The 13,161-nt window shown below is 43.1% G+C and overlaps 1 protein-coding gene across 1 annotated transcript in view; it reads left to right on the plus strand.

The window, feature by feature from the left end:
* The window catches only part of LOC310878841 (transmembrane protein 132C-like), a gene marked incomplete at both ends in the record, with an annotated part of 240,058 nt that overhangs the window by 199,192 nt on the left and 27,705 nt on the right, over window positions 1-13,161 (plus strand). The window contains one exon of the mRNA XM_083793256.1: window positions 9,384-9,592. Within this exon, the coding sequence (XP_083649382.1) occupies window positions 9,384-9,592 (209 nt within the window). The remainder of the gene's footprint in view (window positions 1-9,383; window positions 9,593-13,161) is intronic.

The following is a 13,161-nucleotide window of genomic DNA, read 5'->3' on the forward strand; positions in this document are numbered from 1 at the left end:
CAGATTGAGGTGATGGGACGATGTCATAGGAGCTCAACAACAAATCAGCGCGACCTCCTGGTTAGCATATTAGCGTTTTTTTTTTTTTTTTTTTTTATCCCACGATTTTGTAACCCATTTTTCACCCCTGTGTCAATCATCTAATGTGATCCAGGGCTCTACACACCCTCCACCAACCTAGTCCCCATATATGGGGGACAAGTGGAGAGCAACGGACTTCAACTCATGCTTCCTTCATGCCTGAGTGTCCAAGTTGCTCCTTTACACCTGACAGGGGGGAGTTTCCCTGGTTGGACGTAGCACGTGGAAGGAACACGTTATTCCAACCAGTTCCTTTCCCCTCCATCAGGCGCCCCGGCTGGCCAGGGGGAGGCAGTTTAGTGACCAGGATTACTGCATGTTTTTTGTGAGGGTACCTACCCTATAGGGGACACGGGGAGAACATGCAAACTCCACACAGAAAGGCCCTTTCGCCAACCCCGCCTTCGGGTATGGGCACTGATGACGCGGAGGAGGAAACACGCCGCCAGCACCCACAGCGTCCCGAGCGGGAATCGAACCCAGGACCTTCTAGCTGTGAGGCGACAGCACTACCAACTGTGCCACCGTGCCCCACTTTTCGTGCATTCTGTCGGCACTTGCTGCTCCAGCGCCGCAGTCAATGGTGGCAAGGAATCGGTTTAATGACCGATGAGTTTTAGGTTTGACATGGTTCAAAAAACACGGAAGTGTCAGTGTAACGATGCAGTGGTGCGGGCGAGTGGACCTGCTGGTCACACGGACTGATATTAATCGCCCATTCTCCCCCCTAACCATTATTGTGTCGTGTAGTGTTTAGTTTAGTCTTATGTCAATCACCAGTATGAGAGAGAGAGACACATTAACCCATTCTGGACGGGAACGCCTTTTGGTGTTTTAACTAAAGCTTTATGTTATACTTTAGCTATATGGAAAATAGCAGATCTACAAGCTCGTAGCGTGCCACTCGGTGGCGCGCTACGAGCTTGTAGGTCTGCCATTTTTGAAAAATCGTAAAAATGCGGCACACACCTTTGAATATGTATTCTTTCAGAGCGAATTCATAATACACTGGCTGTGTTTTATACACAGCCAGTGTATTATGTTTTAAACCTGCATTATGGATTGGTGTGTGCGTGTGCGTGTGTGTGCGTGTGTGTGCGTGTGTGTGCGTGTGTGTGTGTGTGTGTGTGTGTGTGTGTGTGTTGCGCACTCACAAATAAGAAATAATGTACTACAATGCAATGGATCATTTCCTTGGAGGAGGACATTGATCTGCTCCCGTCGTCGTCGTCAAGGAGAACTGTAGAGATCAATGAAGTGGCACATTTGTTGTGCCGAGGGTGTCTGTGTGCTCTCAGAGATGTCAATTAGATGTTTACCGCGGTATCGTCATCTGTGGCGCCGACCCGTTCTGTCGGGGAGGAAAATCTACCTAAAAAAAAGATCTCCATTTTAGATTTTGAAAGCATCGGATAGATGAAAGTATAAACTTTATTTCAACATTGTCAAAATTTATGAGGCCATAATAAAAGAGAGAAAAGAAGAGAAGATGAAACTATAAAGAGTTCATTGTCTCAGTTCTCTGGGTGGCTATAGGGCTTAAGTGTCAATATCATTGTTTTAGTGTAGTTGCGTGTGTGTGTGGGTGTGTGTGTGTGTGGGTGTGTGTGTGTGCGTGTGCGTGTGCAAACGTGATTTTCCATTATCCTCTTTGCATCACATGAATGCCAAACCCCCCCCCCCCCATTTTGTTGAGCTCCACCGTGTCGTATCAACTCATATTGAAAGACAGCTGATACATATTTTAACCCATTCTGAACACCATTTTGGTGTTAGCATCATGTTATGCTTTAGCTATTGAAAAATAGCAGATCTACAAGCTACGAGCTTGTAGGTCTGCTATTTTTGAAAAATCGAAGAACGACTGACATTGGGTTCATCAGACCAGTGTGTGTCCAGTGGAAACCTCATATGAATCTGATCTCGGGTCAGAATGGGTTAACAGTTAATTGGACGATGGATCCCATCAGGCGATTTACTATGCATTCCTTCCGTGGTATTATACTGCTGGAAGACATTCCACACCTGGTGTGAGTGTCGTAGAAATGTAGTAATATGTAATTTAATATAATTGAATAATACCCCTTTATAAAAGAGTGTCTCCTCTAAGTTACAGTCTGAGATTATCTCATCTGTCACAACCCTGTGGTGCCGTTTTAGTTTCACTCCGTTACTGTCCCATTTGTTGAACTGATATAGGCTCAAGTCTTGAGGCTATATGTTGTGGGAGTGAAAGCTATAAAGGCTGTGATCCTATATGTTACTCTGAGAGTCAGACTAGGGTTTCCATTAACACGAGCAGGTCATGTTAAGTCTTGGCTCCTTACTTGAGTAAAATCCTCATACTTCCAAACTCTGAATTCTTGTGATGCTCAGAAAGACAATTCATTATAATAATGAGGCAAGTGTCCTAACTTGAGGCTACACGTCGTTTTCCCAAAGACTTCCCAAAGTAGTTGTCTCACAGATGGCTCGACAGCCATATTGGATTGTTTCATCGTCCTACTTTAATTTCAGTGCAACTTCGTTTTTTTTCTTTTTCAAGTACAACCTGTTTTCATGACAGACGGATAAAAAGTGACGAATAATGGAGCAGATAATAGGTAGGGATAGGGATGAGAGAGAGAGAGAGAGAGAGAGAGAGATGAGGGAATTTGTCAGGGGCAGAGAACTGTCATTTGGCAACCTGTCAGTATTGTTGGAAAAGAGCGAGAACGGGTTTCTCTGACATACATGTATCATTTTGAGGGTAGAGCTGCCAACTGGTATTGAAGGAGGAGGCGGCAAATGACAGCCTGCTTAAGATTGGTCTTGTTATAATGGAACAATTGTCACACCACTTGCGCGCGACATATGCTTAAATTCCCAGCTATGCCAATCATGCATTGATATGATACCTTTCAGAATGTACATACATTTTACATGTTGCTGATTGGAAACAAAAGCCTTTGTTGTGGAATGATTTGTTCCTGTTTATATAGAGGTTTGATGAAAAGATGATTGCGGTTTGAAGAAAGATGCGTTAGATGTCCCCGATTTGTCATTGGCTGTGCACTGGCTGCACATGTGAGAGCCCTTTGTAGCTGATTGAAGTCGCAACTTCTCCGACAAATCACGAGCCAGGGCTTTCTTCTTGGGTTGGATCGAGTTTCTGGGTCTTTTTCAACTCCATCTGCTAACTAGCATCTACCAAAGCCACATACTGTACAACACCCACAGTCATCTGCTTGAATGAGCATGGACAGATACACATACAGTACAATGTGTGAACAATATCATGAATAAACAATATACATGCCGATATGGAGAGAGAGTCAAAGCACTGTCTCAGGCACCCGGAACTGGTAGCATGCATTGCATGCATATCAAATAAATAAACATAACGAAAAATGACGACAATTCAACACGAAAAAGCCTTTTCCGAAACGGGAACGTTTTCAGGCCCGTTTTTAAATGATCCAATAGTCTGCGGCTCACTCTCAGGTCCACGGGGAGGAATGTTCCGTAGGCGCGGTGCTGCCGAGCAAAAGGCCCGGTCCCCCACGGTGCTGCCGAGCAAACGGCCCGGTCCCCCACGGTGCTGCCGAGCAAAAGGCCCGGTCCCCCACGGTGCTGCCGAGCAAACGGCCCGGTCCCCCACGGGGCGCAGTTTGGTGTCAGGAACCATGAAGCAGGAATTTGTTGTTTTGCAGAAATGTTGTATTATTGTGTATCTCGACGACGCTGCAAATGAGGGTGACTCAATGTCTTTGGAGAATAAATAAAGGTTTGGATGAAAATGAATGAACACAATAATGCTGTCTAAATGACATATTTTAGCCTTTGGCATGCAAGGTCGTCGTTGGCAGTGAAGCGTTGGACTTGAAAGGACGTTAAATATATAGCCGTTCTTGCAGGCAATCAATGTGTACAAGCACATCTGTGGAGATAGGAGTAGGTCTCCCTACTCTTCCATTGAGACATTTTAACCCCCATGTTTTGGGTACGACTGGTTGTCACCGCACTGTCTATTTGAACTGGGTTGGACACCACTGGTGGGAATACCACTAATTTTCAACACTTTACTAGGCCTATATGTCATTAACCCATTTTAGGCTGGAACCCCTTTTGGTGTTAGCATTACGTCATGCTTTAGCTATTTAAAAATAGCAGATCTACAAGCGAAGAACGACTGACATAGAAACATAGCTTTTTCAGAAAACTGTAATTTTCAAACAGACATTTTTAGAATCTGATCTCGGGTCAGAATCGGTTAATTATACCTTAGAGCTTCCCCCCCCCCCATTCTGTGTTTCCTAGAACTGGAGGTCTGGGAAAGATCATTAACATGGTGAAGTACATCTTGATGACATCAAGATGTACTTCACAATACATAGTAAAAATGTTGAAAATGTGTGGAATTGCCCTTTAAATGTGAGCGAGGGAGACAATGGACTTGAAACCTGGATTGATTTAACACTACATACTGTACATATACAAAGCTGAATACTACAGATGCATTCATTGTTTTATTTTTTATTGCATAACGATAAAGAAATCTTCTCTATTCTTGGACTCCTGCTTCACTCGGTCACATTTGACGGAGTAAAGCATGGCCAATAATACCCGACCTGGTGGAGATGTGCGCTCTGCAAAAAGCAGCCATTTCTATAGTCATGCCTTGCATTGATTTTGTTTAGACATATGAAATCAATGCACCCTTTGAAAAAGAGGGCTCAATGTGTCCCCTGAGACTTAAATAAAGGTTAGATGAATAAATAGTGTTACCCTTTCATAATACAAAGACCAAGTGCAGTTTCAACTGTGTTGAGTAGAAACTAGAGCTGGGACTCGATTAAAACATTAATCTAATTAATCAGAGGCTTTGTAGTTAATTAATCTCGATTAATCGCATTTTAATCGCATATCAATATTTAACCCGAGAACAGTGAGAAACCGTTTTTTCTAATGTTTTTGGTATCCCAGTGAATAGTGACTACGGGATTCCACTCATTTTCAACATTTTACTGTCATTAATATACCTTAGAGTTGTTGTGTGGATATAATAAGAAAGTCCCCCCCATTCTGTGTTGCCTAGAACTGGAGGTCTGAAAAAAATTCTGTAACATTATGAAGTACATCTCAGTGACATCACAAAAATGTACTTCATAATGTTACTGTTTTTTTCAGACCTCCAGATCTATAGGCAACACAGAATGGGCGGACTTTTTTATTATTTCCAGTGCACACAACTCCATAGAAAAATGCGTTTTATCCCAACAGTGATATATAGGCAGGTGATATATATAGGCAGCAAGTGCCTATATAAAGTGTCTTCAGTGTGTATATGAATACTCAGATGTGCTTTACATGGCTGGGCATGAGAAAACAAATAAAAACAACTTTATTATGGGGGTGCGATTAATTTATCTGTAGTTAATCGCGATACATTTTTCTGTAGTTAATTAATCTCGATTAACGCGTTAAAGTCCCGGCCCTAAAACACATCAACACCCCCCAAAGGCTGTTCATGCCCACATTTAACACCCCGATCGCCCGGAACGAAGTTCACCGTCCTTTCAATTAGTATAACACCCTGCGGCGCCCAGCCATAAGACAAAGTTTTATCCAAAAGACTCCACATTCGATGTTGCGCAACAGTGGGACGTCATCGAAAATGTCCCCCCCCCCCCCCCCCTGTTTTGCCGATCTTAAAACGTTAATAACTCTTGATCTAAAATCATCCCGTTCAATTCTAAGAAAAGATCACGTCTCATAGACGGCCCACCGCGGTCCCGTCGCTAGCCGCGGTAGATTTAACCCATTCTGACCTGAGATCAGATTCATACGAGGTTTCCACTGGACACACACTGGTCTGATGAACCCATTCTGACCTGAGATCAGATTCTAAAAAATGTCAGTCGTTCTTCGATTTTTCAAAAAAATAGCAGACCTACAAGCTCGTATCGCGCCACTCTGTGGCGCGATATGAGCTTGTAGATCTGCTATTTTTAAATAGCTAAAGCAAAATTCAGCCACATCCGGGATAACATCCGGGTCCGTCGGTAAAAAGTGCTCCGCTGCTATAAATTGCCGGGCGCTCTGATTTAATGGATTAAATAACCACCGGGCGATCGGAGTGTTACAATAATTGTAATATATGTTTTTTTGTGAACATTAGAATGTCTAGAACATGTTTTATTCATTATTGTGAAAGATATCCCCCAAATGTAAATTATTAATTTATTATATTATATAATTATTATACATTTTTCATCAAACTTTTATTTTTTATTTTTTATTTAACATATCTTTTAGTCTTAGTCCTAGTAGTACAAAGTAGTAGTAAGGTTTTTGCAAGTAGAAATTAATGCGGGTCTTAACAAGGGGGTTAACAAGAAAATGTAATGCTCTTTTTTATGTAATGGTAACTAAAGCATTTCCATTGCTATCGGTATTTTTTTCTTTGCGACAGCAGATCGCATTTACTATGAATACGTGTCAGTTAGTTAGTCCGTCACCCCCAGCCATGGCCATATATGGCCATGTCACATCACGTGACATCATCAGGGATGGAGATCCCTTGATGTCGTCAATATTTAGCCCGTATGGGAATGCCATCAATATTGGCCAGCAACTCTACATCTGACCTCAAACCCGTAGCTCTCCATATATGGAGCTGACCTGTTCTGACATTCCATATCCTTCCCCATCCATTCTTCCTCTTCGATATCTCCCTTTTGACTGATACCTGTCCATTTGAACTCTATAGCCGCGCCCGCCAGCCAGCGAAAACTACCTGGGCCCTCATCAAACCCTGTACACTCAAGTGAAACACTTAGTGTTGTGGGTCGTGACGTTACTCCATTCACGGACGTTTGTCATTATGAACCTTTCGTGTGAATATATGAAATTAAAGCTTGGGGTACAAGTAAAAAGAAAAAGCATGCTATAATGTAGGGTAGGCTTTATCAATGTCTATGTCGTGTAGGCCTATACTGTACAGTTATCGATGTCTATGTAGTGTAGGCCTATACTGTACAGTTATCAATGTCTATGTAGTGTAGGCCTACTGTATACTGTACAGTTCCTGATCTGCCATAACACAGCAACATACTACGTACCTACTATACTGGCTTGAGTGGCTTCAATCTCAGGGCATGACAAAGAGATATTTCATGTTTAATCTGCCCATTATGCACGGTTTATTAGTTTTCTAATGCGACAAGATTGATCTGACGGAGTCAGATATAATAGAAACATCAGCCACAGTCAGACCATGTGTAAGATATATATATATATACCGGTATTACTGTATATATAAATGATATAAACGGTGAAGCTGCTGCCGGGGTACTGCACATCACTGCGTGCATGCTCATGACTGGCATATGCAATCACTCTCTGCCAATAGCGATAACCTTAATCGAATGCACACGTTAACAGGCGCGTGATAAGGGTGACGTTGGAGTGGCAACCTTTAAATGAGTTGTTTTATTTGTGTTGTGTTATCTTTCTTTTTTTTCCCCTGTCAAATGCGTTTAATTAACCCATTTTGGGTGGGAAGCCCTTTTGGTGTTTTAAACATATAATTTAGCTATTGAAAAATAGCAGATCTACAAGCTCGTAGCGCGCCACCGAGTGGCGCGCTACGAGCTTGTAGGTCTGCTATTTTTGAAAGATCGTGGATTTAGAAGATTTTGTTTATTTTTTGAGGTCTGGCCTAAGAACAGGTTATAAAATGTTAAACGCAATTTGTACAGTGTACATTATTTTGTCATGAAAAACAAACCGAGGAATAAAAGAAAGAACAAGACAGGCAAGAGGAAAAGGAAACCTCCAACCCATACTCCTCAGTGACGTTTCTTAAAACCCATTCAGGGCGGGAACCCCATTTGTCGTTTAAGCACTGTATTATACTTTAGCTATTGAAAAATAGCAGATCTACAAGCTCATAGCGCGGCACCGAGTGCCGCGCTACGAGCTTGTAGGTCTGCTATATTTATTTTTTTATCGTGAAAATGTGTCGCAAATCTTTGAATATATATTCTTTCAGAGCGAACGGTTTTAACTCAAATCCTTGCTTCTGGGGGGGGGGGGGGGGGGGGGGTGCCTGGAGGAACAACATATTTTCAGATGGGGGGGGCCAAATACAGATAATTCTGGGGGCTCTTTGACATGAAATAGTTTGAGAACCACTGACATGGAATGGAAACATGGGTCATGATTTATAGAAGACATTTTGTTGAATTGCCCTCATGTCTAAATGGGATAAAAAATAGAGTAGCAAGATGAAACGCTGCCGTGGGAAACGGACACAAACGATGATGATGATGATGGACGGTGGGCCACATCGATGGCATCCTGTCCATTAGGTGCTTCTGTTCAGGTAACGGTCGAGGGGCAGCCAGACCTTAACCCATTCTGACCTGAGATCAGATTCATACGAGGTTTCCCCTGGACACACACTGGTCTGATTAACCCATTCTGACCTGAGGTCAGATTCTAAAAATGTCAGTCGTTCTTCGATTTTTCAAAAATAGCAGACCTACAAGCTCGTAGCGCGCCACTCGGTGGCGCGCTATGAGCTTGTAGATCTGCTATTTTTCAATAGCTAAAGCATGACATGATGCTAATACCAAAATTGGTTCCCGTTCAGAATCGGTTAACGAGGGGCAGCCAGACCTTATCAAATTGTCTCTCTTGATTTACCAAGTACCAAAAATGAAGTGTCTGTAATCCGATACTTGCACGCACGCATGCACGCGCACACGCACGCACGCACGCACACAGTATGCTACTAAATGCAGTTTGCATTTCAAGCGAAGCAATGCCAAGTCTTTCAACCATCCAGCTAATTAGTTTACGGGCTAGTGTTCACTAAAATACCACGAGATCTACTTCTAAGTAATTGGAATGTACTGGAATGTATTACAGCATGCGTCTAATTGGTTGGAAGTCGAGACGTGTATCCGAGACAGAAAATGTATCGGTACAGTACGGCATGTGTAGTACTACTATGTTGTCTGTACAATCATCTATTATATGCTCTTTAATCTCTGTCCATCTCTCTGATGTGCTCTTTTTGTATGCCCACTTTCTCTGTCTGTCTGTCTGTCTGTCTGTCTGTCTGTCTGTCTGTCTGTCTGTCTGTCTGTGGGAGTGAAGAAGACAACTATTAATTTCTCCAAATGTATTCTGTCATTGGCATTTCTGTGAACTCCCTTTGCTGTGGGTGGAGATAGGGGCTCACTGCAGGAGCAGTGTGCGGGTCAATTGAACAGCCTGTTTCCAATATTATGTCTAATTGCCTGTGGCCGCAGGTGTCGGAGCGCTGCGACTACGTCTATGTGAACGGCAAAGAGACCAGAGGGAGGACCAAGGTGTCGCTCAACTTCACCTACAGCTTCCTGAGTGCCCAGCTGGAGGTCAGCGTGTGGACGCCCCGCCTGCCTCTGCAGATCCACCTGTCTGACTCTGAGCTCAGCCAGATCAAAGGATGGAGGGTCCCCGTCTCTACTGGCAGCAGGAGGTAAGGCAAACGCCACTTGACGCCATCATTGATTAACCCATTAGTTAACCCATTTAGGCCTGACGTAGAGGGAAAAAATAAAAAAAGTTTGCTCTGAAAGAATATATATATACAAAGATTTGTGCCGCATTTTTACGATTTTTGAAAAATAGCAGACCTACAAGCTCGTAGCGCGCCACTCGGTGGCACGCTATGAGCTTGTAGATCTGCTATTTTTCAATAGCTAAAGCATAACATAACACCAAAACGTTCGCTCTGAAAGAATATATATACAAAGATTTGTGCCGCATTTTTACGACTTTTCAAAAATAGCAGACCTACAAGCTTGTAGATCTGCTATTTGTCAATAGCTAAAGCATAACATAACACCAAAAGGGGTTCCCGTCCAAGACCTACTGTGGACGATTCTACAAAATGTCTTCTAAATCTTGACAGTTTACTGAAAAACCCTACTGTATGTTTCTATGTCAGTGGTGCTCAACCTTTTTCATGTCAAGGACCCCCAGAATGATCTGTATTTGGCCGCGGACCCCCATCTGAAAATATGTTGTTCCAGGGACCCTATACCAGAAGCAAAGATTTGAGTTGAAAACATTCACGCTGAAAGAATTTACGTATATAGTCAATGATTTGCGCCACATTTTCACGATTTTTCAAAAATAGCAGACCTACAACTACAAGTTCATAGCATGGCACTCGGCGGTGCTGCGCTATGAAATCCAGCGATGTCCCTGGATTGGACACTAAAGGTCATTACACACTGGCGAATTAGCGACGCGATGCGAATAATGAAATGAAATGAAAATGCGAAATATTGCATGTAGCAGTTCGCCTGCGAATCTCTGCAAAATACGACACCAGAGCGAACAAATAAAAGCGAAAACGGTCGCATTTTCGCACATTCGCACATTCGCCACTGATGTGGAAGCTTGCATGGACTTCAATTGGGTTTTTTTTTATGCGAATTATTCGCACAAATATATCGCATCGCTAATTCGCCAGTGTGTAATGACCTTAAGTGTGAGAGAGGGAGACGGTGGCCTTGAAACCTGGATTGATTGTATCGTTAACACTATATAATTAACTGTACTATTAAAATCTGAACACACACACACACACACACTAAAAGTGAAATGTTTAAGGTGTTTTTGCAATCTAAAAACATGGGGAATAACTTGTGTAAACTTACGAGTACGAGTTTCACCTAGAGGTATGGTTAAGTCTTTTGACGTTTTTCTGCTGCTGACTACAGCAGAGCTGGGAAAGTTGTCTGACCATTCATGCAAAAAAAAGGCTGAGAAATCATCCAGCAAAGTTAAACATCCGTCCGTTTTCTTTTTTTTTAATGAATAGTTTAATCAAGCTTATACTCATTTATGCAAACAATCTTGATTAACCATATGGCATAAGTGTATATAGCAAGTCTTTCCAATGAAGTGGCCAACAGTGGCTCGGTATCCCACAAGTTGTGATTCGTGATCATGCGTAAGATATACTCTGTGGAAAGAAGTAAATTATAATAATAAAGACTGCTTGTATAGTCAGATGGAAAAACATAATGCCGTCTACATGATATTTGAACCTTAACCCATTTTGGGGGCGGGAACCCCTTTTGGTATTAGCATTATGCTATGCTTTAGCTATTGAAAAATAGCAGATCTACAAGCTCATAGCGCGCCACCGAGTGGCGCGCTACGAGCTTGTAGGTCTGCTATTTTTGAAAAATCGAAGAACGACTGACATAGAAACATAGCTTTTTCAGAAAACTGTCCAGGATGTAGAAGACATTTTTAGAGTCAAAATGGGTTTAACAAATGCCATCCTGCCATTTTAAACCAAAGCTTTCAACCACTGACTGCATTCAGGCAGAACAACATGCTTGCAACTATATAGGAAAGACATTCCATGGCCAAAATGCATACAGTAAAAATAAATACATAATAACTTTTATATAATAAACACACACTTGCTTCAAACATCTAATTGACGTATAGAAGGAGAGGTAATAAGAAAAAAGAAAAAGAGCACAGGTGAAATACTAAATTATTATTATTATTATTACCCTTATTATTATTATTATTATTAATTAATGGCCTGTGCCGTGGCTCAGCGGTCCAGGCATCTTGGCTGGTGGCAGTGTGCCGCGGATTCGACTCCCGATCCCAACGGCCTTTACTGCATGTCACTCCCCCATCTCTCTCCCCATTCCCTGTCAGTCTGTCCCTCCATAAAAAATATAAAAAATAAAGGCGAAAGCCACAAAAAAAACCCAATACAAATGATTATAAATGAACAAATAATAATGTAAAGTAGAGAGTAGGAGGAGAGGAATAAACAAAAAAAAATCTTCCCCCGTGAATTAATGCCCTGCTTCGACATACAGTAATAGCCTATACAAGTGTGTCATGCAAAAGTATCGAAAATAGCCAATCTATACAAGATACAAGTAATCTTTTAAGAGAAGTTGTGTGTGGATTTGATAACTATATGGAGCCTATGAGTAAGTATTTACAAGAGCTTCTGAATAGATATAAGAACTACATTTGATCCATTGGAACATAATAGATTATCTTCCCATTTCCTGGAAAGTATCGGTCATGGACGTGTACGGTAAATACGAGGTGTCCGGGCCGACAGCAACGAAAAGCAAATATCATCTTTGTGTATACATACAGTACATGTATTCCTGGCCCCATTTCAGAGTCCCATGAGTCCCTACACACTGCACACCACATGGCGGCACTCTTAAACAAATACCCCCCCCCCAAAATACCCTCCCAATACCCCTCACCCTTCATGCCCTTTGTCCATGCTCATTCAGTAATCCCTGGGCCATGACTGTCATTGGGGTTGGGGAGGTGAACCAGTCAGAGCATCAATTTTATCTGTGTGCGCGTGCGTGTGTGCGTGCGAAAGAACGTGTGTGCGCGGGGACATTGATTCACATGAATGCATAATCCGTCTTACGTTGCGACACCTCGGCTGACCTGTCATGTGTGTCCGACTGTCCGTACAGTATACAAACACCAAACCCAAACCAGCCTGTGTTTCTGTTCTCCCGCAGCCGTATAAGTGTCACCTCATTTCAGGTGACACTTTTTGGGGTCGACCGTAACTGGTGTGTGGAAGGGAAGGGGGGGGGGGGGGGGGGGTGGGATGTGGGAGTATAAGAGAGAGAGGGCGAGCAGACGGCAGGCGGCTATAGGAACTAATCCAAGCTATTCGGCCACAGCATGTTAACCTGTCAACCCATTCCTCTGCCCGACTGGCCACGCCTCATTAAACCTAATGGAAGCTGTCACTGTCACCCTCTCCCTCCCTCCCTCTCCCCCAGCCCCCCGAGCCAGTTGGCAGAGAGAGAGAGAGAGAGAGAGAGAGAGAGGGAGAGAGGGAGAGGGGGAGAGAGAGAGGGGGAGAGAGAATGTGAAGAAAGCATCAAGTGCAAAAGGTAGATTAAGAGTGTGACAGAGGGGAGGGGAGGGGAGGGGAGGGGAGGGGAGGGGGGAGGGGAGGGGAGAGGAGGGGGGGGGGGGGGGAGGGAGAGGAGAGGAGAGGAGAGGAGAGGAGAG

Source organism: Protomyctophum parallelum (genome assembly GCF_964188405.1).
Source record: "Protomyctophum parallelum genome assembly, chromosome: 21".
NCBI lineage: Eukaryota > Metazoa > Chordata > Actinopteri > Myctophiformes > Myctophidae > Protomyctophum > Protomyctophum parallelum.